The sequence below is a fragment of the Cibotium barometz genome, chromosome 12 (assembly GCF_041138505.1).
Source record: "Cibotium barometz isolate CiBa-2024 chromosome 12, ASM4113850v1, whole genome shotgun sequence".
Taxonomy (NCBI): Eukaryota; Viridiplantae; Streptophyta; class Polypodiopsida; order Cyatheales; family Cibotiaceae; genus Cibotium; species Cibotium barometz.
In genome coordinates this window covers 15198896-15222933 of record NC_141057.1, presented here as the reverse complement: position 1 = coordinate 15222933, position 24038 = coordinate 15198896, and the positions used below count along the sequence as shown (strand labels likewise).

Genomic DNA, 24038 nt, shown 5'->3' with positions numbered 1-24038 from the left:
TCCACAAGATCCCATGTATTGTTCTTCATGATAGAAGAAATTTCAGCTTGCATAGCTTGCAACCAATGCTCATTCTCATGTGCTTCTTCATAAGAAGAAGGCTCTTCTGAATCAAAGAGACCACCCATTGCTAATGCAGACTCCCCACGATGTATATTCAAAGCATGGCTGGAACTAGCCCTTGTTCTACGTGTGAGTGGAGCTGCAAGTTTGCTTTCTTGCAAAGTTTTCAGCAACCATCTTGGCACTGACTTGGCTGTGTCTATGGCTGTTTGCTCTTCCCTGACAAGATCTTCCACTTCTTCCATAGAAGGGGGCTGAATGGCTGGCTGTTCCACATGTTCTACATGAGGATTTTCTTGTGTAGGGGCTGGTTGATCTGAATCCCCCCTAATTGCAATGGGTAAAAGTCCTTCAAACATGTCCTGTATGCTTGTATTATTGCTTTTATACAAGCTGTACATGGGGTGTTCTAAATTTTCAGCAAATACCACATCTCTACTTACAAAAATCCTTGGTGTAGTTGGATTATAAAGACGGTAACCTTTGCTCTCATTGCCGTAGCCCACAAAAATGCATTTCATTGCTTTGTCATCTAGCTTTGTTTGGAGTTGTTCTGGCACATGTGCATATGCCAAACACCCAAATGTACGCATATAGTCCACTGTTGGCTTTCGGCTATACCAAGCCTCAAATGGTGTTATGGTTTTCAAAGCTTTTGTTGGACACCTGTTCAACACATAGTTGCACACATTATAGCTTCCATCCAAAATTTGTGAGGCAACTTTTGTGCTTTCACCATGCATCTTGCCATCTCCATGAGAGATCTATTTTTCCTTTCAGCTACACCATTCTGTTGCGGTGTATAAGGCACAGTACATTGGTGTTTAATGCCCTTTTGAAGCATATAATCCTTGAATGCATTTGACATGTATTCTCCACCTCTATCTGAGCGGAGTGTTTGGACTTTACATCCACACATATTTTCAGTCATTGCTACAAAGTGTCGAAAGCATGTAAACACATCTGCTTTCGCTTTCAAGGGGTAAGCCCAAGCAAACCTGGAGTAGTCATCAATGAATGTGATGAAGTAAAGATGCCCCCCTATGGATGGTGTCCGCATTGGACCACATACATCACTATGTATGAGCTGTAATTTACTTTCAGCTCTAACAGCTCCATCTTTGGGGAATGGTTTTTGTTGCATCTTTCCCAAAATACATCCCTCACATACATGTCTTGGTGGAGACTCAAGAGACGGCATATTATCAACCATATGATGCTTCTGCAAAAGCATCAAACTTTGAAAATTTACATGCCCAAAACGAGCATGCCATAGCTCTGCATCATGCATAGTAGGAGTGTGGGCAGCCACTGTATTTGCATCATAAGTACGCTTGTCATAGCTGTCTAGCTTATACAAGCCTTTGTATCGTGTTCCAGAAGTGACTATTTCATAACCCTTTGATGGGTCTTTTACCAAACACTTCCCATCTTCAAGTTCAGCCTTTAAACCTTGGTCGTTTATGGCTGAGACGGAGAGCAGATTTTTCTTTATCCCTGGAACATACAATACATTTTTCATACATATATTGGCACCATTGGCTGCAATAAGTATGACATTGCCAATTCCCTTTACTGGATATGTGGTATGATCTGCACATGATACAGTGCGGCCATTTGAAGCATAAACCAAGTGCTGAAATACATCTTTGCATGAAGTGATGTGGCTCGAAGCACCACTATCAAAATACCATGATGCATTCTGTCTGTTAGATGCAATGCAAGACATATCAGTGTCTAAAGCACTTGGTGTGGCATGCGACCAAAAAAGCGCACTCTTCTTGGATTACATTAGCTGATTGCCGTGCTTTGTCATCAGAAGAGTCTGCTACTGCATTGCCTGCTTCTTTCCTTTTCTCTTTTGCAATCTGCTTCCTACATTCACTGATGTAGTGTCCAGGCTTATGGCAGTAGTGAGATTTGCCCTTCTTTTTGGGCTTGTTTGCATCCCCTTTGTCAGACTTTTCACCACTAGAAGAGGGCTGTCCATGACCAGCCTTGCTAGACTGTTGTCCCCCATGCTTAAAGCTCTTTGCTTTACCCTTATCCTTGGCTGTAAATGCCTTGTCTCCACCACGGTTGCTCGATAAGTTTGCTCTTGTTTGCTCTTCCTGCAAGAGTAAACCCACCAGCTCTTCAAAAGTGACGGGATCACCACTTCCTCTCATTGAGAGGTTGAGAGAGGTGTGAAAGCCCAAGTAGGAAGGTGGTAAAGAATGAAGAGTGTTGGTGACCATCTGTCTGTCTGGGATAACCTTATCAATGTTGAGCCATTGTTCCTGCAAATCTTTCACTTTGGTGAGATGATATGCCATGGAGTCACCCTCATCCATAGAAAGAAGATCCAATTGCCTCTTCAAGTAGGCAACTCTTGCCTCGTTGCGTACCTGATACATTGCTTCCAATGTGTCCCATGCAAGCTTCGATGTCTTGCAAGAACAAATGTGCGGAATAATAGTCCTTTTCACTGAAAGGGCTATCAATGACATGGCCTGTGCATCTCTAGAGTCCCATCTCTTCTGCTCTTGTGTGGGAGCAGGTTCTACATCAGGAGCTCTTTGAGCACCTTCCCTTTGAGGCATTGCTGGCTGTATGGTAAGTGGGCGTGTGTCATTACCACACACGATGCCCCAAAGCCCTTTGGCTACCAGCAAATTACGGATCATGAAACTCCAGAGGGAGTAGTTAGATCCATCCAACTTGTCCTCTTGGGTGAGCACACCAAATACATCTGTAGCACACCAAATACATCTGTAGCATTCTGTGCCATGCCAACAAAAATATACTTGCAAGCAAACCAAGCACCAATGTGCACTGCCAGGCAACCAAATGTCTTGTGCAAATGTATGCCTGCAAACCAAAGTAAGTGTAAACCTGCACCAAATTGTCCAATTACACACAATGTGTATACATACGCGACAAATCACAGCTGTAATGCCCAGTTACATGCTCCAATCTGAAAATCCCCAATTTTTATGCACTTCAATGTGCATCTAATTGGCCAATTTTCACAAAAGCCCCAAATTTCTGCAACTGAAAGAGGTTCAATTTGCTGATTTTGACCTCAATTTTGAAAACCCCCAAATTGCAAGCAAAGCAACATGCCCAATTTTTTTCAATTTGTCGTGAAATTGAGAAATCCCCCAAATCGTCTGAACCCTTTACCACATGCACTGTAGTGTCTGCAAAATTGTATCTGTCCTGCACTGAAATGGCTGTAGAATTTGTATTTGTGTTTGAATAAAAAATGCACAGAGAATACCTTCAAGCAAGGGCGCAGGCGTGCAGAGGCGCAGGTGTTAGGCGGCGAGTAGACAGGTGCGAATGTTGAGGGGCCTGCAGCCAGGCGTGCAAAGTGTGACGGAGCTGCACAATTGACAAGAAGTAGGAGTTGGAGCGCAGGGTCGACGGGAAGGTGGAGCTGAAGCGCACAGAGCTGACGGGGCAGGCGGAGGCGGCGAAACGCGTATCTGTGCCCGGGACCCGGCGGCAACGGAGAGCGAGCACGGAGGGGGCAGGCAAGTCGGCGGGGGCTCGGAACGGGTTGTAGCCGACGGTTGTGGGCTCGTTTGGAGCTTGGAGCAGACGGCTTGGAACGGAGCAGCAACGGCGTCTGCAACGGAGAAGCGACGGTGGGACGGCTACGACCGGACGGAATAGAGCAGCGACGGAGGTCGTCGAATGGTAGGTGCTGCTGGGCGGCCGGAGCGGAACACCGATGGCGGCAGGTCTGGGTAGGCGGAACGGAACACTGACGGCGGCGGGTCTGGGCAGGCGGAACGGAACATCGACGGCGGCTGTGGGCGGCTGGAACGAAACAGCGCCGGAGGGGAGGCGCTGCTGGGTGGCGACGGCCCTAGGTGCACTATCGCCGCCGGCTAGAGAGGGAGGTGTCGCCCGCGGGCTGAGCGGCGGTGGTGGGCTCCCCACTAGTGCCGCCAGCTTCTGGTGGCCGGAATGGCAGACGAAACGGACGGCGACGGAAATTTACAGGTTTTCTTCGAGCGGCAGAATTCCAGGGCCAGCTCCCTGCTCTGATACCAATTGTTGGGTGTTGGACTCACACACTCACACACACAAACCTGCACATTAGGGTTAGGTGCAAGATAGAGAAGCTCACACATAGAAATGAGAGAGAGAGAGAGAGAGAGAGAGAGAGAGAGAGAGAGAGAGAGAGAGAGAGAGAGAGCCAAAAGTGTGGTATCCACAAAATGCAAGTCAACCCTTGCATGTGTGCCACATCCATATAATATAGAAGTACAAAATATTATATGTTACGAGTGTCCTTTCACACTTGATATCCAAGGGGAAAAACCACATGGGAAAAAGTGCCCTTGGTTAAGCCCTGTTCACACATAGCACTACCATAAGTGAGCATATGCCTACACACCCTACTTTGAGAAGCATATTGGATGCTTGGGCCCGTCTTATCATCATCCATTGCATGACTCCGCCTATACAGGCACAGTTTGTCTCTACCCTGAGTAATGCTCATCAGATGTGGACAGAGATCTAGAGGAGGTATGGGAGAGTTTTTACAGTGAAGATTGCCAACTGGAGTCATATTTAGAGAAGATTACAATCAATGAGTCACATAACATGGTTGAGAGATTGGAGAGTTCACGCGTATCAAGCTGTAGCTTGAGGAGTAGGGGAGCATATTCAACAATCCAATCCATAAGCTTCTTGGAAAATTGCCTGCTTTGATTCTTGTAGAGATCATATTTACTTCCGTGATCCTCTCCCCCCTTTTGAGGAAGTCATGAGTTATCTCAACGACAAGTGCATGCTTTGCGGAAAAGGCAAGTCGGAGTCTGCTTTTGTTCCCCAAGACAAGGGCAAAGACAAAGGCGGAAAGGAAACTCCAACAACAATAACAAAAACAAGGGCAAGGGTAAACATGATTCAAAGGAGTCCGAGGACAAAAGCAATGAATGTGATTACTACGGCAGGACAGGTCATACTAAGACTCGTTGCTTTGCTCGTCTCGCTATTGGTCTCACCAAGTATTATGCCCAGGATGCTTCCAAAGCATTTGACAAGGACAACACCAAAGACAAGGGCAAGGACAAAGTTTCAGAGGAAGTATCTGCCAAAGTAGCATTCATGGCAGTCACACATTCATCCACTTCTTTAGAGGATTCTCTCCTAGTGATCATAGAGATGACTTCTCCAGAAGAGGTCACTGACACACTTGAAGCGGTGGAATGGGTTGGTGATAGTGGTACTTGAGTCCACATGACCAATCAAGGCCATATCCTAGAGGACTACCAGACTCTCTCTTCTTCAGTTCGCATTGGTGACAATTGCTCGCTTCCTGTCATCATCGGTGTTGGTAATGTTACTTTGGGTTCCTCTGCCACCTTACATGATGTTTTATGTACCACGTATTTCCAAAAAAATTGTTTTCAGTGTACAAAGCTTCTCAGAAGGGACTTGGTGTGTACTTTGATGATGAGGTCATTGAAGTGATCGATAGGAAGACTCTCTCGGTTGTTGCCAGTGGAGTCCATGATGGGGGTCTCTACAAGATCACCAACTTTACTTCCTACTCACTTGCACTGACTTCCATATTCATTAGCATTTCTCTCCCTCGATGGCTTTGGTTTCTTAAGCAGATACTTCTCTGTGGCATTCACGCTTTGGTCATGTACCCATTGTTGCCTTACAGAAGTTCCATTCTTAGCAAGTTGTCTCTGGACTACCTCAACTCAGGTCTCTCACACACATTTGCTCATCCTGCATGATGGGCAAGCATCATCAAGATGCATTTCTAGAGGAGGCCACTCATCGAGCAACCTGAAGACTGGAGCTTATACATGCAGATCGTGCTAGACCCATGGAGGTTAAGTCTCTTGGAGGGGCTCGGTATTTTCTTCTTGTGGATGATTTCACTCGCAAAGTCTGGGTATGTTTTTTGGCTCCCATGTCAGATGCTTTTGCCATTTTCAAGACTTGGATCGCGATGGTGGAAAATCAGCCTGGGGTATAGTTTCTTTTCTTCGGATTGATAATGGTGGCGAGTTTGTACCATTTGATAACTTCCTTGCGTCGAAGGGCACTCACTGACAAACCACAGTTCCTTACACTCCTCAGTAGAACGGAGTTGTGGAACGGAAGAACCGGACCGTAAAAGATATGGCTCATGCTTTGTTGCATCATGCAAGTCTCCCTCCTACTTTCTGGGGTAGAGCTGTGGCTACCTCAGCTTATGTCATTAACTGCTCTCACAAAAGCGGTTGAGGGGATGACTCTGAAGGAGGCTTTTACAGAACACCTTCTGTATCTCACCCACGTGTTTTTGGTTGTGTTGCTTATGTGCATGTCCCAAATCAAAAGAGGAATACACTCGCACCGAAGTCAAAGAGGATGATCTTCATAGGCTACAGTCTGAGATCTAAAGGGTACTACTTTTGGGATTCGGAGGTTGATGACATCATCATTTCCTATGAGATTTACCTTTTTAGGAATATTTTGTTGTATGCCGTGGCCCCATTGTGAGCCCCAGTCTGGGACATGTCAGGCATGAGCTACGTAGGTTAGTCTCCACAGCCTTAGAGAGTCTCCATGTGTCAGTCCTCTTAACCCACTTGGAGAATTTGTCAGATAGTGCATGTAGTAGTCAGCCATAGGTTGCATTAGTTGCATATAGATAAGCCTATGGGCCAGGTCATAGGAGGGCTTGGGCAGCCAGTCGGCTGCCCTACATATGGCCATCATTTGCTGTCAGCCAGCATAAGAGCCTCATCACAGGCTGTTAGGGCCAGCACTTATTTCCGTTAGGCAGTCGTCGGCCAGCATGGCAGGGGGATGAGACCAAGTCGTGAGCAGCACCAAGTCGGCCAGCAGTAAAAAGCATTAAATAATATTATTTGTCCACAAGGGACTGGCCAACGGCTTCAATGAACCGATTAGCAGCTTTCGTACATGTAAAATCATCTGCATCTCTCCCATTCCATTCATTCAGGTATTCAGCAAAAGTTAGCATCAGTTCCAAGCATTCCTAGGTCTCCACGAGGGGAATCTTCAGCATTCAGCCAATTTATGTGCATCCCTTAGTTTTGGGGTTGCATAGTGGTCATTGAAGAGCCATTCAGAGGAGCTTGGACAGCATTTGGATCAGCCTGCGTTGGGTCTACATCATCCTTGCGTGTGGCAGTCCTTAGTCATCCTTCATACTCATTACTCATGGGTATAAAGAAGGCTTTGTTGCATGTTACGACGATCAACCTCTTGCATGCTACACTTTATTAAGCACATAAACATGATTAGCAATCAGCTTTGTACTTGCCTATAAATTGGCACGCATCTAATGCAAAATTGACTCTCTAATTTTACATCATTATGCTCTCATTATCTTGCTCATGTGATTAAGTTTTTTTTTTTTTTGAGAAAAGATCCTTTCATTAGTTATATAAAAACGCCCGTAGGGCTACAAAAGATCTCTCCTGCTCATGAGAGAAATAGAGCAGTGAATACAGCAAGGCAGCCTGGGAGACTCTCCCTAGGTGCTACAAAATACAAGCATTAGTTCAAAGGACTGAGGGGCTAAATCATACAATAGGGGGGGGGGGGGGGGGGGGGGGAAGCCAAACAGGTGGCCTGTAATGCCAACGGGGGGATCCCGTGTGTAAGGTATAGAAGGGGCCGCTGCGCCAGGTGGTGTGAAAGGCCTGGCGCCGCAAGATCGCCTCATCCGAGTCGCCCCGGATGCGGTCATAGTGTCCTCGCAGGGTGTGGATCAACTCCTGCCAAATCCCCCGTACAGTCTTTGCTGGTGGCTCCAGTCTCCCCTCAAAGGCCATGAAACACCGGGCCCTCCAGGTGAACCAGATGGTGAGGTTGTTGAGGAGCTCCCATCGTAAATCCCTCTCCTGTGTCCAGCTGGCGGACGAGAAATCCGGTGCCGGAACCAGGCGAGGCTGGCCCCTAATGAATCTGATGGCCTGACTGTCCTGCTCCATCTCATAGCCCATAGCACGCCCTGACGAAGTCGACCAAGCAGCGGCACCCCACGTAAACATACCCTCTGGAGAGAGGGGGGCCAGAATACGCAGCATCCGCAGCCAAATCTGCTGCGCCTGAGGGCGATCCCAAAGGCAATGTCTCTGTGTCTCCATAGGGTGGCCGCATTGGACGCAGGCCACCGGAAGACCGCTATAAACAAGCCAGGTGCCAACTGCTGAGCCCCTGTGGGGGTGACCAGCCACTGGAAAGTCGAGATCCTGCGGGCCTGTCGACTAGCCCAGAGCCGAGCCCAAAAATCCTCCAGGAACTCCTGTGAGAGTCCCTGTAGCCGCCAATGCCCCGTTGCAGGTGGAGAGACCATCCTCCTCGCCGTCAAAGTATGCCGCCGCAGCCGAACAGTATACTGGAAAAAGGTGATCTCTGTGGCCTCAAGGGATGCATAAGGATCATGCCACTCGTACTCCCCAGGGTCCCACTGTAGCTGGGCCAAGGGGCACGCTGCATATGCCCATATGCGCCAATCCGAGAGCACATCTGCAGGGTCGGGGTCAATATGCCACTTCCGAGAAGCGACAGCCACTACCCGTATCCTCTGAAAGGTGCACTCTGCAACCAAAGGCGACTCCACCTCCACTCTCTGAAGTCTGCCCTCATCCTGAATCTCATAGTAGAGGCATCTGCCATCCTTAGTGCAAGCTCTGACAGCAATCAGGATCTCCAACTGCGTAAAGGCTCCCATCCACCGTGGGCCCACTAGCTCGAAAGGCGTGAACCACTCCTCTATGAGTGCCTCCTGAATATCATCCCTCATAATCAACCCCCCCTCTGAAGTGACTCAGCCTCTCCACCTGGATCTCCTCTGGGAGACTGCAGAAGGCCTGCCAGTCTCCAAAACTACGTGCTGGGCCTGTCGCTAAAGGTCCCCAGGCTAGACGAGGCCGAGAACCCAGCATATGACCCTGCTCTGTGCGAACCGCTGGGCTCCAGATGAGCGGCTGTCTGGCCCGCTCCTCAACACAAGAAGGAGGTCGCTGAGAGAGCCCCGGTCTCAGCAGCTCCCAAGCTCTTAGGATGCTCAAAGCAAATCTATCCTCGCATCCTCTACTGAGGCCTGTCCTCCTCATCTCTATGAAGATCCAGCGAATCTCTGGTGCCCAAGTGCCCCTTGCTGGGGGAGCTCGAGCCTGCAGCCGCTGCAAGAGAAGCTCTTTCCAAGGCTCAGCGCCTGGAAGCAACCCCCGAACAATAAGCTTCCCCAATAAGGCTCTACTCTGATCGACTGAATCTATAATGCCCAAGCCTCCCTGAGCCAGCGGAACTGCCCATGCAACCTTTGGCCGGGTTGGCTGACCGTCCCGCCCAGACCAAAGAAAGTTCCTGATCAGCCTCTGTACCTGGCTGATGCAAGAGCTCGAGAAGATCCAGCAAGACGTAATGTACCACATGGTCGCTAACAGCACCTGATTTGCCACCACCACCACCCTCCCAGCCAAGGATAGTCGAGCTGTACTCCAATACAAAAGCTTCTTCCGAATGCTCAGAAGAAGCGGGGCAATCTACTGCTCAGGTGACAAATCTAGTCCAATTTGGCATCCCAAATACCGCATTGCTGTGCCAGGAGGAATCCATCTAAAACTGGGGTCCGGGCTCCATGCCGGAGTGGGAGCACTACTGATCCAAAAGGCCACTGTCTTGCGCCAATTGATCAATGTTCCCGAAGCTGCACTAAAAACCTGGAGCAACTGCTCTGCCCAAAGAAGATTGGCCTCTTGGCCATGCAAAAATAAGCCCGTGTCGTTTGCAAACTCAGCATCGAGCAGGTCCTCCCCCCGGACTGGGAGCTGGAGTCCTCTCAAACCAACCTCCTCTGCCGTCAAATACATGCTCATAGCCTCCGCAAAGAAGAGAAAAAGAAAAGGGGCGAGGGGACATCCTTGACGGACTAATCTGGTCAGCTCAAAACTCGGCCCCCGTCCTCCTGCAATCAACACCTGGCTACAAGCTATGGAATACAGAGCCGCCACCCCTCTGATCCATCTTGGCTCAAAGCCCAGGCGAAGCATAGTGCCCTCTAAGAAACCCCAATCAACTCTATCGTATGCCTTCTCAAAATCGAGAAGCATCACGACCAAGTCCTCGCCAAGAAATCTAGCTCGGGCTGTCGCCTCCCAGAAAGTAAAGATGTTGTCAAGGATACTGCGCTCCTTGACAAATCCTGTCTGGGTAGCATGAATCAACTCCCTAGGAAGGGCTGGATCCTCAAACTCAAGGCCTTTGCTAAGACCTTGTAGACAGTATTGAGGATCGTAATAGGCCTCCAATGCCGAATATCATCTGATACTCCCTCCCCCTTGGGGATAAGAAAGATCAAGCCCTCTGAAAAGCTCTGTGGCATCACCCCAGTGTCCAAAACATACTGAAAGCCCCTGCAGAGGCTTGGCCCCAAAAGGTCCCAATAGCGCATAAAAAAGGCCGGCGTCAGTCCGTCCTCCCCTGGGCAACTATGTCGCGGCAGGACCCTCAAGGCCTCGGCAAGCTCAATCTGTGAAAGAGGCACACCAAGAACTGTACGCATACGATCTGTGACTCTCCTCTGCACATGGGCCCACACAGTCTGTCTGCAAGCATCTCGATCCTTAGTGGCTGGCTCCGCTGAAAGCAGGTCTCTATAGAATGCAGTGGCAATGGCTCTGATCTCCCCGGACTCAGTAGCTACCGATCCATCCGGTCTACCAAGCTGACGGACTCCTGCTCGAGCATGGCGGGGTCCAGTGATCTCAAAAAACTCCCCAGTCACTCTATCACCAAGCTGCGCCCACTGAGAGGCCTGACGACGATAGTAAAACTCATGTCTCTGCTCCTCTGCCTCTCTAACCTCCTGGTGTGCCTGGCTCAGTTGTGACGCCACCCACTCACATGCAGGCTGCTGCTCCTGAAGGCGCTGTAGCGAAGCAAGGCTACGTCTCAGCCGATGCTCCCGCTCGAGAATCTCTCCCAGCCGTGTCAAAGCTGCAGCGTGCAGAAAAGAGCTAAGCTCGATGAGTCCTGGGCACACTGGCCTGCTGCATCCTGGTCAGAGCACTGACTATCATGCCAGATCCTCTGGATCTGTAAGTACCCTCTCTGGGATCCTCAACTGCAAGCTGGGCTCCCGTGTCCTGTCCTCCAATGTCAAGATAACTGGCGCATGATCTGAAAATGAGGTGCCAGCGAGAATGCTGACGGAGCCCCCTCGCTCCCCTAGCCAGTCGCCCACATAAAAGCGATCAATCCGTGATAGATTAGTCCCTCCCTGCCGGCGATCCGACCGAGAGAAACTAAGACTGTCCTGAGAGCGGGAGAAGGCCCCTTGCTGGCGTGCATCAGTGATCCTCAGTGACATGCAAAACCGGTCCCAAGCTACAAGCTCCGTGCCGTGCACTGTAACATGACTGCCTCCCACCCTATTGGCCGGGTCCTCAAGCATGTTGAAGTCTCCCCCGACACACCAATGTGCGGCCTCTGGCAATGCATCCGTAACCTGGGTCTAGAACTCTGCTCTGGCACTAGCATGATTGGGCGCATAGACGTTGAGCACGCCCAATAGCTCATCATGCATCCTCAGAATGACATACTGTACTCTTCTAGGCACAATGATCCCTCGATCCACAATGGCCTGCCGCCATACATCTGCAATGACCATGCATACTCCTCCCTGTCCACCCAAAGGACCAAACCCTGCAGACCGAAAGGTGTCCCATCTACCAAGCATCACCGAACCATATCTCCGGATCCTGCTCTCACCCAAGTGGTGCTCCTGCATCATCAAAATATCAATGCTGCCACCAACCAGGCATCTCTGAAGCTCCTGCCTCAAGCAACCACAATAGCGTATAAAATGTGCTCCGCCAAGGCCCTGTACATTCCATGAGATGATCCTCATGGATGACTTGCTGAGGTGGATGTTGTCTCAGCCGTACGGCGGGCCTTCGCAAGCGGCTGCGAATCTGCCCACCCGGTGTACTGCAAGAATCACGGATCAGGCGCCAGTGGCTGTGGCCCATGGCGACTGCCTCCCGCTCTGATAGAGCAACCTCGTGTATGCATACATATCCAGGGTCGCGTGCTAAGTTTGCCACTATGCGAACGACCAAATGACGAATCCCTGAGGCATCCACACTCCCGGGATCCAAGAAAAAATGAGCCAACTCCCATAGTCGGCCTATCACATCTGTCACCTCCAGATCGCTCACATGATGAGAAAACTCAACTGCCTGAGTCTTCAAAGTGCTAAGAGCGAGCTCTAGAGTCCACTCCCGGTCGCAAGGGTCACATAGAGGGAACGAGAAGGCCACCGCTGAATCAAGTGCCTCCTCCCCGCGGGCCGGAGGTATCACTACATGAACTCGGATGGGTGCTGGCTCATGGGGGCCCTCTGCTCCAAAAAGGCGTGTGAAGGCGTAATCAAAAGCCTCCGAGCGCTGTCTAATGCCGAGGCGACTCAGCCGACTGCGGATAGATGATATCCGTGAAGCCCGAATCGGCATGGTAGGTCTCCTCTGTGGTGCTCGAGCGAGGTCGGTGCTCAGTGTCCTCCGGACTGCAGGTGAACGCCAGGGAACTGCCAGGGCCTCCCGGGAAGGTGAGGCGCGCGGGGGGGTAGGGAGGGGGGTGGAGGGGAAGCCGCTGCCGAAACCGGAGCAGGGACCGGAGGAGGCGATAGTGGAAGCGAGGCGGTGGGAGGGGGCGGGGGTGGGGGGGGTGAAGGAGGGGGTGCTGGCATCTCCTGGTCCTCAGTCGTCGCCGCAAGGGTCTCCTCCTGGAGGGGAGCAAAGCTGTTCCTCACGGGAACCCAGTGAGGCTGAGACTGTGGCTGCTGCTGCAGCGGTCTCTGGCCGTGCTGCTGTGGCTGTCTCCCTCGGCGGCGCCCCTGTCCAGGCTGCCACTCCGAGGTCTTTGTGGCCTGGGCAGGTGTCCCGGAGGCAGCCTGCCGAGCCGCATTTGGGGGCGGGCCATCAGGGGCCTGCTGCTGCGGTGAGGGTCGTGATCTCCTGCGAGGGCAGGCCTTGGCCAGATGACCGACCTGCCTGCAAATGAAGCACTGGTTCGGGAGCCCTGAGAACTCCACTCTCTGATCAATCCATCCCTCCCCTATCCTAGGTAGGTGAATGACCTTAGGAAGGGAGGAGATGTCAGACACCAAAACTCTTACCGAAGGTAGCCCAGCTGCTCTGGCCACCACTGAAGCCGCTGTGGGGCTAGTCTCTAGTACCGAGCCCACCAATGCTCCTAGCCTAGAGAGGAGCGGAAGATACTCCCGGCGGAGTCCAGGGAAGCAAATTGTAACATGGAAAAGGCGCTCTCCCTGCTCAGCCGCTGCTGGGTCAAAGCCATGCTGCCAAGGTCTGAAGAAAGCCTGAGCACCCCTGATGTCAAGGGGACTCATGGCAAGGACCTTGGCCATGCTCTGGGCGGTCTCGAACTTGATCTGGTAATGTCCACGACCCAGTAGCTGTATGTCCAGGATCTTGCCCACATCTGCAAGAAGGCGGGCCTGGAGAAGATCCCGGATCTCCCCTCTGCTGGGGCGAGTGCCGACTATACGGCAGATGGTGGAATGTGCCTGAAGGCGTTCCACCTCTGCGGCGAGGCTCGCTTTCTCTTCCGGCGAAAGAGAAAGCCTGATGGGGGTGTCCTCTCACAGGGGCGGGCGAGGGGGCTGCGGATGAGTCCCTCTGAGGTGGGGCGGGAGGAACCTCCATCAGAGTCTGAAGCTGTGTCGAAGGCGGAGCGGAGACAGAGAACCTGCACGAACTGAGCTGCACACGAACGAGGGGGAAGGCGAAAGGTAAAAAGGTTTTTAAAAAAAAAATCCCTGGGGGCGGAGAAATGCAGAAAGAAAAGGAGGGGGGGGAAGAGGCGGCGAAGATGGATCCCAAGGGGGGGGGGGGGGGAGTGCAAGGCGCTGAAGAGGAGGGGGGTGGGCGCGAGGGCGAAGAGCTACGGGAGGGGGGGGGGGGGGGGGCGAAGGCGAAGAGCAGTGGAGGGGGGGGCGCTTCAGCGCAGGCAAGCCAGGCGAAGGGGGGGGGTGCAAACTTGAGGGCAGGCGGAGGGGGGAAAGCGCGATGGCGGGCAGGGAGAGGGGAGTGCAGACAGAAGCGCGAGTAGGGGAGGAGCGCGGAGCTTCAGCGAGCCGTTTTCGCTCTTGGGCATTTCTCCGTACCTGGAAAACCAACTCAAGAGTTTCTGACTAAGTATTTATATCTTTTCATTAGTAGTATTGTTATACTAATCTCATGGCTCTAATTTTATTTGAACCACCTTAGATTTCTAACATGCATGTGACAAGATTTGCTATGATACCAATTGTAAGATCCCACAAGATCTCCCTAAACACAAGCAACAAGATTATTACCAAATAGAAGAGGTGCATGCTAGCTCATATCCCAACCATAGGTCTAAATCCATAGACCACCCCGGAGTCCTCGGGCTAAGGGTTCCATGGACCACACCCCAAGCCTAGGCACAAGCCTCTTGTCATTGACCACACCGGTAGGATAGAAAATAAAAAAGTAGTCCATATAATAGGCTCACCCCACTTATATAGCCTCAGTCACATAGTTGCAATGAAACGTGAAACGAAACGTTTCATTGGAATGAAACGCGTTTCTTTCATGCTACATGGGAAAACCTATGATTTTCAATGTTTTCTATCCAGAGAGCACGTTTTTCGAAAAAACGTCTAAAGGCGACTGGGAAACTAATTGAAGAAGCTCCTACCTTGCACAAATCAGCTCCTACCAGCTCCTTCCGCTTTTCCGAGGTTCCGTGCCCGCCATCTCTCAGGTTGGTTGTGCTGATTTGTGCTTTTTTTCTTCGATTTTGTAAAAAACACACAGATTTTGAAATTTGGGGGTTTTCATGCTAGGGTGCCAATCCAGCCCTGCTTTTGTCAAGATGCCTCTTTTGAGAGTGACATTGAATCTACCGAGGAGACTACTGATGAGGACATTGGGGATGTTGAGGATTGAGTGCCCAGTTGGCAGTGCCCACACTCCATATTGAGGACTCTAATCTTTGGGGCTATCAAGCTCCTCTAGTTTACTATTTGTTATCATTCATGCATGATTGCATCTATCAGGCATCAGCATGCTTTACTTCGTGTATTTCAGACTTCAGTTTACTTTTTTTGTATCAACTCAAGATTCAAACTTTTTGTGATCACTTTGAGTGCCATTTTTTGAGTAGTTGCCATTATTGATGATGAAATCTAGATCTTGATTCTTGATGTTGCCAGTTTATTTATGCCAATTGGTCAGTGACTCAGTTGGGTGCCCATTGTAACTAGGTCAGTCAGATTCTTTAGTTTTAGCTTGTAAACATGTTTTAATGTGTAAATGATGCATGTTTAATATTGTTTTGTAGGGAAGGCAACATATTTTTAACATATTATAAACATGTATATAATTTTGGGGCCTGTACCCCCCCTTTTTGTATGAAACGTTTTTGAAACTTCTTGAAAATGAATGAAACGTTTATGAAATACGTTTCATGAAACGCCTGGCAACTATGCTGAGTCAACCTATAAATAGCCGTTGACTCATAAATAGCTATAACTTATGGGATAACAATAATAAACTTTAACCCAAGTAATCACAGCTTGCTGCACTAATTATCAGGGTCCCCTAACCCCCGAATTGGGCCATGTGGTTAGCATCAAGTACGTAACACATATGACATGTCTCTCTCCAGCATTTTGAAGCCTAAAGGGAGGGCATCCATAAGCACCCTCTGTTACATGAAGTGTAGCGTTTGCTTTTCAATTGTGACTAAGGCGTGCGTTAATTATTGTTTTGGGAATTGATTATGGAAGAGAGACAGAGGGAAGTAGATAGCATACACGTACACCTGATGGGGTCCCAATTACCCACTTAAGGCCATCCCTAAAATAAGGGTTTTGCCACAGAGAATTCCTCTCTGCCTTGACTTGACAGCGGCCTGGGTCTGAAGGGTACCACCCTTGCTTGTAGGCAACCAAGTCTTTTATGAAGATCTGCATTTTTCAGCAGGTATGGCTGGGCTTAAAACACATATGCTTCTGCTGATCTTGGTGGCCTTGCGTTTTGCTCTCCTGCTTGCCTGTAGGCTTCTTGAGCATCAGACACCAAAGATGGATGAGGGAATAGGCAGCAAAGGCAGCATTATATATATATAGTTCATAGTTACTGGAAACTCCCCGAAACTCCACTTTTTTGTCGTTCCCGTTCCCGTTCCCGTTCCCGTTTCCGTTTCCGTTTCCGTTTCCGCCTTTCTTATTACCGATAGTTATTGGAAACTCCCCGAAACTCCAAATTTTTGCCGTTCCTGTTTCCGTTTCCGTTCCCATAACTATGATATAGTTCCCACAGTGCTGATCGGCCAGTCCTCTACAGGCCAATTGGGGACAAATATTTATAGGAGTGTGATTTTCCTTAAAACAGGGCTACTTTTTGATGAATGGTCCATTGCCTCTTTTCCATGTGCATTCGGGTGCCCATGGGCTGCCTTTTGCCCTGGCCCATGGCCCTTCAGTGACACATAAGCCCCTCCTTTACCTTGCTTTTCACCTTGCACAAAATGGCGTTCACACAGGTAGACATTAGACCTTCTAAAGGGCCTGACCAATGTTCTAGGCACCCGACTAGCAGGTCTAATAAATGCATGGGACACGTGTACATCATTATAGCTTGCAAGTGGGTTATAACCTACATCTGACTTGTGTGGGTATAAAGATGTATCCATGGAAAGTTGCGGTTATTTTCCTAACTTAACAGAAAATAAAGTCTGATTTCGACTCCATGAGAGTCTACTCACAAAGCTTCAAATTATCAACTCCATCATGCACAACATAGACTACATGCTATGATATCTCCTCACATCATCAGCGACCAAGAGTATGGCAGGTTTGCATAAAAATATGCCACCTTAGTAGACAATCTTCATAGATAAACCATCGAACTGATGTTTGTCTATTGTATTATATCATTTTTCAATATTTCGCCTTGCTAAATTATGACATCTTTATGCAGCAAGGAAGGAAGTGCAGGGCTTATATTGAACAGGTGAGTCAGAGCCTATTGTTTTGTCACAAACCGATCAAATCTTTTTGTTACGTCTTCATTTTTTATGACCAAAATTACAGGCTTTTAGGAGCATTAGTCATAACAGTTTGCACTTGTTTGTGTGGTGCGTCTGCTAGCGTGCAGACCTACAGAATACAACCTAGGTCAGCTTGCAGGATTTGAGGACCTGCTGCCAGATTTTTCAAGCTGTCCCTTATACATGGGTGGTGATGTTGGTGCCAACGCATTACATGTTGTACATGGTGTTCCTGGGCTGGAAGATACCGTAGAGATCATACCTGGTGTATACATGGGAGGAATAAAGGCGATGAAGTCCAGTGTACAAAGTGGGCAAAGCAACCCTAATGATTATCGCTGGTTCGTTCGCTATGCAGGTGAGCTCCAAGGCTATCTATTGTACCATCTTTTAGTTTGCAAGTGTAGAGATGTATGTAGAAGGATTGAAGTATTTGAAGTACAGAATGATGCTTTGAGCTGCCACCTATATGAAGGACCTTAACAAGATTGTAAAATTGATTTGTTTGCATAATTTTGTAAGATACCTTTCTTCTCTCTCCTTACTAACCACTGTATGTACATATCTTGTGTGGCTATGCGCGTGTCAATCCATGTTCTCCGAAAATGGAAAATACTCCATACAATTAATTGCCTCCCTAGCTCCTACAGCCACTACATAGTACAAGATGCCCAAGGGTTGTACCGCTCTCCACACCCCCCTCCCCCCCCCCCCCCCTTGCCCCTACTCTTTTGAGTATATCCTTGTGTAGTGGCAACCTGAGTGCCCACCCGAAGGTGGCTTGGTCTCCTGCGCGAAGGCTGTACAATTATGGCCAAATGACCCGCTGTTCTTTGCAAGAACAACCACCACCAGTTTTTATGTATGCCAAAATTATGTTCCTCTTGCTTACAAATCTGGTTCTCTCTTCTTCTTTTTTTGGTCTCCCACTAAAAAAACAAATCTGTTTTTCTTAGTTCTTGCTTACATATATAGCAATATCCAAGATAGAAGTTAACACCATTATTATTGAAGAGTGAGCATGAGGGATGCTCCAAGATAGAAAGAAGATTGTCCTGCGAGGATGTCTTGAAGTGCTACTGAATTTTCATGGGCCATTGGGTGGTGGTTCTCTTTGACTCGGGCCACTATAGTCTATCCCGTGGTTGTGGAGCAAGCCAAGTTGAGCACAACTTCGAAGCTTACAATCTATTAGGCCTCTTTCAGGTGTTATTGTTACCATGAAGACTTCAACTGAAGTGCAATAGAAGAGGACATTCAAGTGTTGCCTTGAAGACTTCAGCTAAAGTGCAATAGGTGATTTGAGTACTCAAATTTTTAATTAGGATGATTCATTCATGGATTAGTGACATCACACCTTTGTCGATCAAGTGTTTGAACTAGTAGTGATTATGATTGGATCCAGACATCACCAATGTTTCAGGAGTGTTTGCCATTCAACTTAGGCGGTTGGCAGGCCAAAGCTATTGAATTTGTATTAGGGTCAGCAGAGTAGTAATTTGTTGTACTAATTCTTTCTATTTGCTACTTCCCTTAGTGTTAGGCTTCATTATGGCTGAGTTTGCCCTGCATCTCCGGAGTTTGACAGAAACTCAGTACGAAGGGCTTTGTGTGAATATATGGTCTTATGTGTGTGTGTGTGTGTGTGTGTGTGTGTGTGTGTGTGTGGAGTGCGTGTGTGAGAGCGTATCTTGATACAGAGTTTGGGCACTGATGACGTTAGTGGGGATGTCGTAGTATCTAGTCCATACTATGCATAATGGAGTTGATAGTTATTTAGTCTTGTGGGTTGACTACCATGAGTATATAACATGCACGTTCCTAAAAGGTGAATTTGGGCATCTTTTTGGATTCATCCAGGTATATAATTAAGCCGTATTAGCGGACATGCAGATTTCACATTGTGAAGTTTTCGTGCGAGTTGTGGCCAGTTGATATTGTGCTTATTCTATCTTTAACGGTGCATTTGCCCACATTGCAAAATACTAAATAGATGTGGTTTTTGTGGAAAACTCAGTTCAGCCCATGCTTTCATGCAAAAGACAGCAAGTTGTATGCTTTCAGGATCTCTTTAATACCTTTTTCCCTTGTACAATCTGGGACAGCCAAATCTAGAGCATTCTGGTACTCAACGGGTTGCTGAAATTCAGCCCCAATAGCTGCGAATCAGTCTGTGTTGGCTGAGATTCAGCCCATAGATCAGGCCTTAGATGAGGCTATTGTGAATGATGCAGTGAATGAGGAGCTGACAGCCATTCAAGCGTCCCAATGGATGCCAAGATGGTTGATGGATATACTCTGTGATAGCAAGATCACAGGTCCTCTGTCCAGCAGGACACATGCAGGTTCTCATTATGCATATGGATATTATGTGGATCATGCTCTCATTGCCACCACTTGCAATGACGAGAACCTTGTTTCCTTTGAGGAAGCATAGGAAGATGATCAATGGATACATGCCATGTAGGATGAGTACGACTTAATCCTTAAAGAATGACACTTGGTATTTGGCTAATTGCCTCATGGCGAGAAAGCCATTGGTACGAAGTGGGTTTACAAGCTCAAGCGTAAGGCAGATGGTAGTGTTGACGGCTACAAGGTGAGGCTTGTTGCAAAGGGTTATGCTCAGCAAAAGGGCATCAATTATGATGAGACCTTTGCTCCCACTTCTCGTATGACTACCATTAGGTGTATTATTGCCATGGCTGCACATCATGGATGGATTGTGCATCAGTTGGATATCAAAGCTGCCTTCTTGAACGGTGAGCTGCATGGGAGGTTAATGTATCTCAGCCTCGTGGTTTCGTTCAAAAGGGCCAGAAGTGTGTAGGTTTTGAAAAGCTTTGTATGGCCTTAAGCAGGCTCTCAGAGCATGGTACGAGAAGATACATGCATACTTGGTTACACATGGGTTTTGCAATAGTCCAATAGAGAGCACCCTCTATGTCAAGAAGACAAAAAAGGATTTGCTAGTCATTGTTTTATATGTTGATGACATGTTGCTCACAGGCCCCGATATTGACCAAATTTCAGCCTTCAAGGCTGAGTTATAGGCATCTTTTGACATGTCAGATATGGGTCAGTTGCAACACTATTTGGGCATTCACAATGTGATGATGGGATTATCATGATGCAATCTAAGTACATACAAAGAGTGCTTAAAAGGTTTAATCTCGAGGATTGTAAGCCTGTATCTACACCAGTTGAGACAGGTGCGAGGCTTAGTGTTCAGGATTTTGGAGAGTCTTTTGATCAGACTTTATATCAGCAGACTGTTAGATGCTTGATCTACTTATGTTATACGTAGCCAAACATTTAGTATGGGGTTTCACAATTGAATCGATTTATGGATTGTCTAGGTACCAAGCACCGGCAGGCTGTCAAGCGGGTCTTCCGCTACTTATAGAGCACCCAGTTCCTTGGATTGTTCTATCTAGGGGGGGTGAGTCACAGCTGCATGCTTTTACTATATCATGGCTCAGCAAGAAGTAGCCAACAGTGGCCACATCGAACTGCGAAGCTGAATACAGGGCGGCCTTTAGAGCGACAACTGTGTGTATGGCTCAGACGCCTTTTGACTGATTTGAGTGTTGGATAGCCGTCCTCCACTTGTATATTGATTGACAGTCAGAGCGCATTGGTAGTTGCGAGGAACCTAGTGTTTCATGCTCGCACTAAGCACATTGAGGTGCACCATCATTATGTCAGGGAGAGGCTCTCTGCAGGAGAGATCAGCTTGGTCTATGTGTACACATGACAACATGGCATGTTTGTTCACGAGGGCTCTTCCTCGCGTGAGAAGTTCGAAGCTTTTCGCAAAGCTTTGGGCTTGTTGCCTTTGGGGGATTGATCTGCCATATCCCTGTACATGTTCCCTGCACATGTTCATATCATCACTCCAAGGGGGTTTATAGACATTTATGTCACAAGCAATGATGTGTGTGAACACTCTTTAGTTGGTCGGGGCACTTTTTCCCTCACTAGGAGGTTTTTTCCCCGTCCATGTGTACACCCTCTTATCCACTTATGAGGTTTACTTTATCTTTTGTACTTGCCACTTGGGTACATTTCCCTATCATTCAATCTATATTAAGTTGTGTGCCTCTTACTCTCTCCCCCAAGAATATCACTGTGCGTGCGCTTTGCAGCTGTTGCAAACCCTAACCCTAAATATGCAGGTCATCCAACACCCCGTGCAGATGAGAAATCATTAGAGAGAGGGTGTCTCCCTTGAGAGAACCATATGTCCCCGTCCTCATAGATTCACATTCTCCACCTGTCAACTTGAGGTTTTGGACATTCTTTGGCGCCACAGAAAGACACCACCATAGGTAGTGGATATTGTGGCCTTGTACTCATCCGTGAGGATAACACAAGATGAGTCTGGGCAAATGAGATTTTTTGCCTACTGCATTGTATACACAGGACCTATGTAGTACATCAGCCTTATTTTTCTTTTGGCAGTTGGTTTTACATTTTTTTCGTGTTGTCCTGACATCCAGTTTACTCGTGGATTATATATACTATCTGTTTGGTCTCATAGACCCTTTGGTTCTTTTGTAGACAGTAATACATCCTTTCTTTCTTCATCTCCCCTCTTCCCTGCTGATGTGTTCGGGGCAATGTGAAGCATGGAGTCTTATCAGTTTGCGCACTGTATGGAGTGATGCAACTTTAGTCATTCCTCTCAGGCCTGCGGTAGTTTGAAGTCTCGGTGAAGGAAGCCTTCAACTAGCCATGGAATGAGGGTAGTGACTAGCAAGGTAGATATATCCATCTTTGTTTCCAATTGTGAGGGCTACAGTTGTCACCTGACGAAACCAGCCCCATCACTGTCTCTGTCAGCGATTGTGCCAAGCCTGTCCATTAGTCGTGGCTGTTTGCTGCCATGAATGTGGTTGGGCCATCAACCTCAATGCCAGGCAGAAGCACCTGCTTATCTTTAGTATATAGTAGAGCTGAGAAGCAATTGTTCTAGACAATAGTGTGCTCACAAAAAATCTGACAAGTGGATTGTGAACTTGTTTGGTGAGTTTCTGTGATACTGGCTGCTTTTTGGGCCGAAGATATGTTGGACTCTCTCTCTCTCTCTCTCTCTCTCTCTCTCTCTCTCGCACGCTCTTGCACACGTACACACACGCACACACACACACACACACACACACACATACACACATACACACACACATATGAGGACTCTGAAATTAACTTGGAGAGGAAATGGATCATATAACGGTCTTTTCAAGAGGCATGATGCTCACATTAGCCAGTCATATACCTTTTTGAAAGGATTTGTTTCAAACTTGCTTAAAATTTAGTCTCATGAGTCATGATTAGTTCTTTTGGTTGGACTTCAAATTAAATCTTATGGAACACAATAATTGCTTCCACTTGCAGGGTGGGGACCCGGTCAATTGGAACATGAAGTTGCAATGGGGGTGTGGTATCTTGCTTCTTCCTCCAAAGATACTATTCTAAAACCTTGTATCAGACTGCCAAAGCCCTTGTGGAGAGAGATACTAGAGTATATGGGTGATCCTTATGTTGACATCTCAAGACGAGCTTATGGGGAAATCTGATTTACCAACACCTGCCTACGGGATATATGGACAAAAGCTGTCTTAAGCTCCGGAGTTACCAGCTGATAGTTCACACCCACCAAATTGTTTGCGTGTTACTACACGTTTTTTACTTGTACTTTAGCATGAGGCCATGTTTAGCTGCAAGGAAGGATTAAGAAATGTACATAGTTGTGATTCCTACAGTAAAAACCGATAGCTGGCAAGCCCAGGTAGTTTGATTATACTGCTTAGTCTTCCTTCATCATGGTTGAATAGTAATCTCAAGCTACTTTTCATGTTATCAATAATGTGTAAGTCAACTAGCTTCGGATTTGTTTATAGTACGATAAGAAGGCACAGAGCTTTCGTGTCCGGCGTCCGGAAATCAAACATGTAATGGGATTCTTCTATGATGTTGACCTTACTGTTGGGGTGGGCCCATGGGAGCAGCTATTTGTGAAGGCCTTGAATTTTGTTCGGTTTAAATTGGGAAAGGCTAGTAATTAAACTAGCTTAAAAGTTGGGTAAGACTCAAAGCAAAGTTACTTTCTTGTGCTATGCATGGAGTCAATGATTATAAGCTTGTGAGTAGACTCTCCTGCAGTAAAGATTGCACTTAGGTTTTTGCTTTGGTTGAGAAATAAGATGAACTTTCCTTGTGTATTTGTGTGTGTGTGTGGGTGTGTGTGTGTGTGTGTGAGAGAGAGAGAGAGAGAGAGAGAGAGATTAAAAGACATTGTGGGTGAGGCCATGCAACAATTCTTTGATTTTAGAAACAGAAACAAGCTTTATAGAAGAGCATCACTCTTGGTTCTGAAGCATTGTCACCTTCTTGACCCACTTTACTCAGGGAAGGGCGAACCATTTACACTCAAGTTCCTTATTTTCGATTGTTATACTTCCTTTCCCTCTTCGCATTGATCCCCATCTTTGCAATTAGCTTATGTATGGCGGCCACATGTTTCTTTAATTGCGAGAGCTTGTTTAATCAAAACTAGAAAAAATATTAATGATCAAAACAAAAGTAACTCTTGACTGAACGTCTTGTTGAGTGTGGTGTCCAAGTCTTGAAAATGTTTTACATGGGTAAAAATATTAACCCACCTTTCAACTTATTGAACGTGCCTCCTGGGGTTTATCCTAGTGGTAGCACCCCTTGCTTTGTGAAAGGGAGGTGTTGGGTTTGAATCTACCTATTCCAATGATGGCATGTTATTCCAGAACCGCCCCTCGCATAAAAACCTACTGAACACATTTTATACACACATAGAGAAGCTAATGCAATCCTTTGATGAGGTATGAGGCACTAAGTGACGGTTATATCAATGT

At 47.7% G+C, this 24038-nt stretch overlaps 1 protein-coding gene across 1 annotated transcript in view; it reads left to right on the top strand.

Moving 5' to 3' along the window:
• Nucleotides 1-23300, top strand: part of LOC147633110 (uncharacterized) — a 71892-nt gene extending 48592 nt beyond the window's left edge. Inside the window, exons 2-4 of the mRNA XM_086806108.1 lie at nt 17079-17111; nt 17256-17506; nt 22546-23300. Of these exons, the coding sequence (XP_086662234.1) occupies nt 17079-17111; nt 17256-17506; nt 22546-22727 (466 nt within the window). The 3' untranslated portion in view covers nt 22728-23300. The remainder of the gene's footprint in view (nt 1-17078; nt 17112-17255; nt 17507-22545) is intronic.
• The last annotated feature ends 738 nt before the right edge of the window (nt 23301-24038 follow it).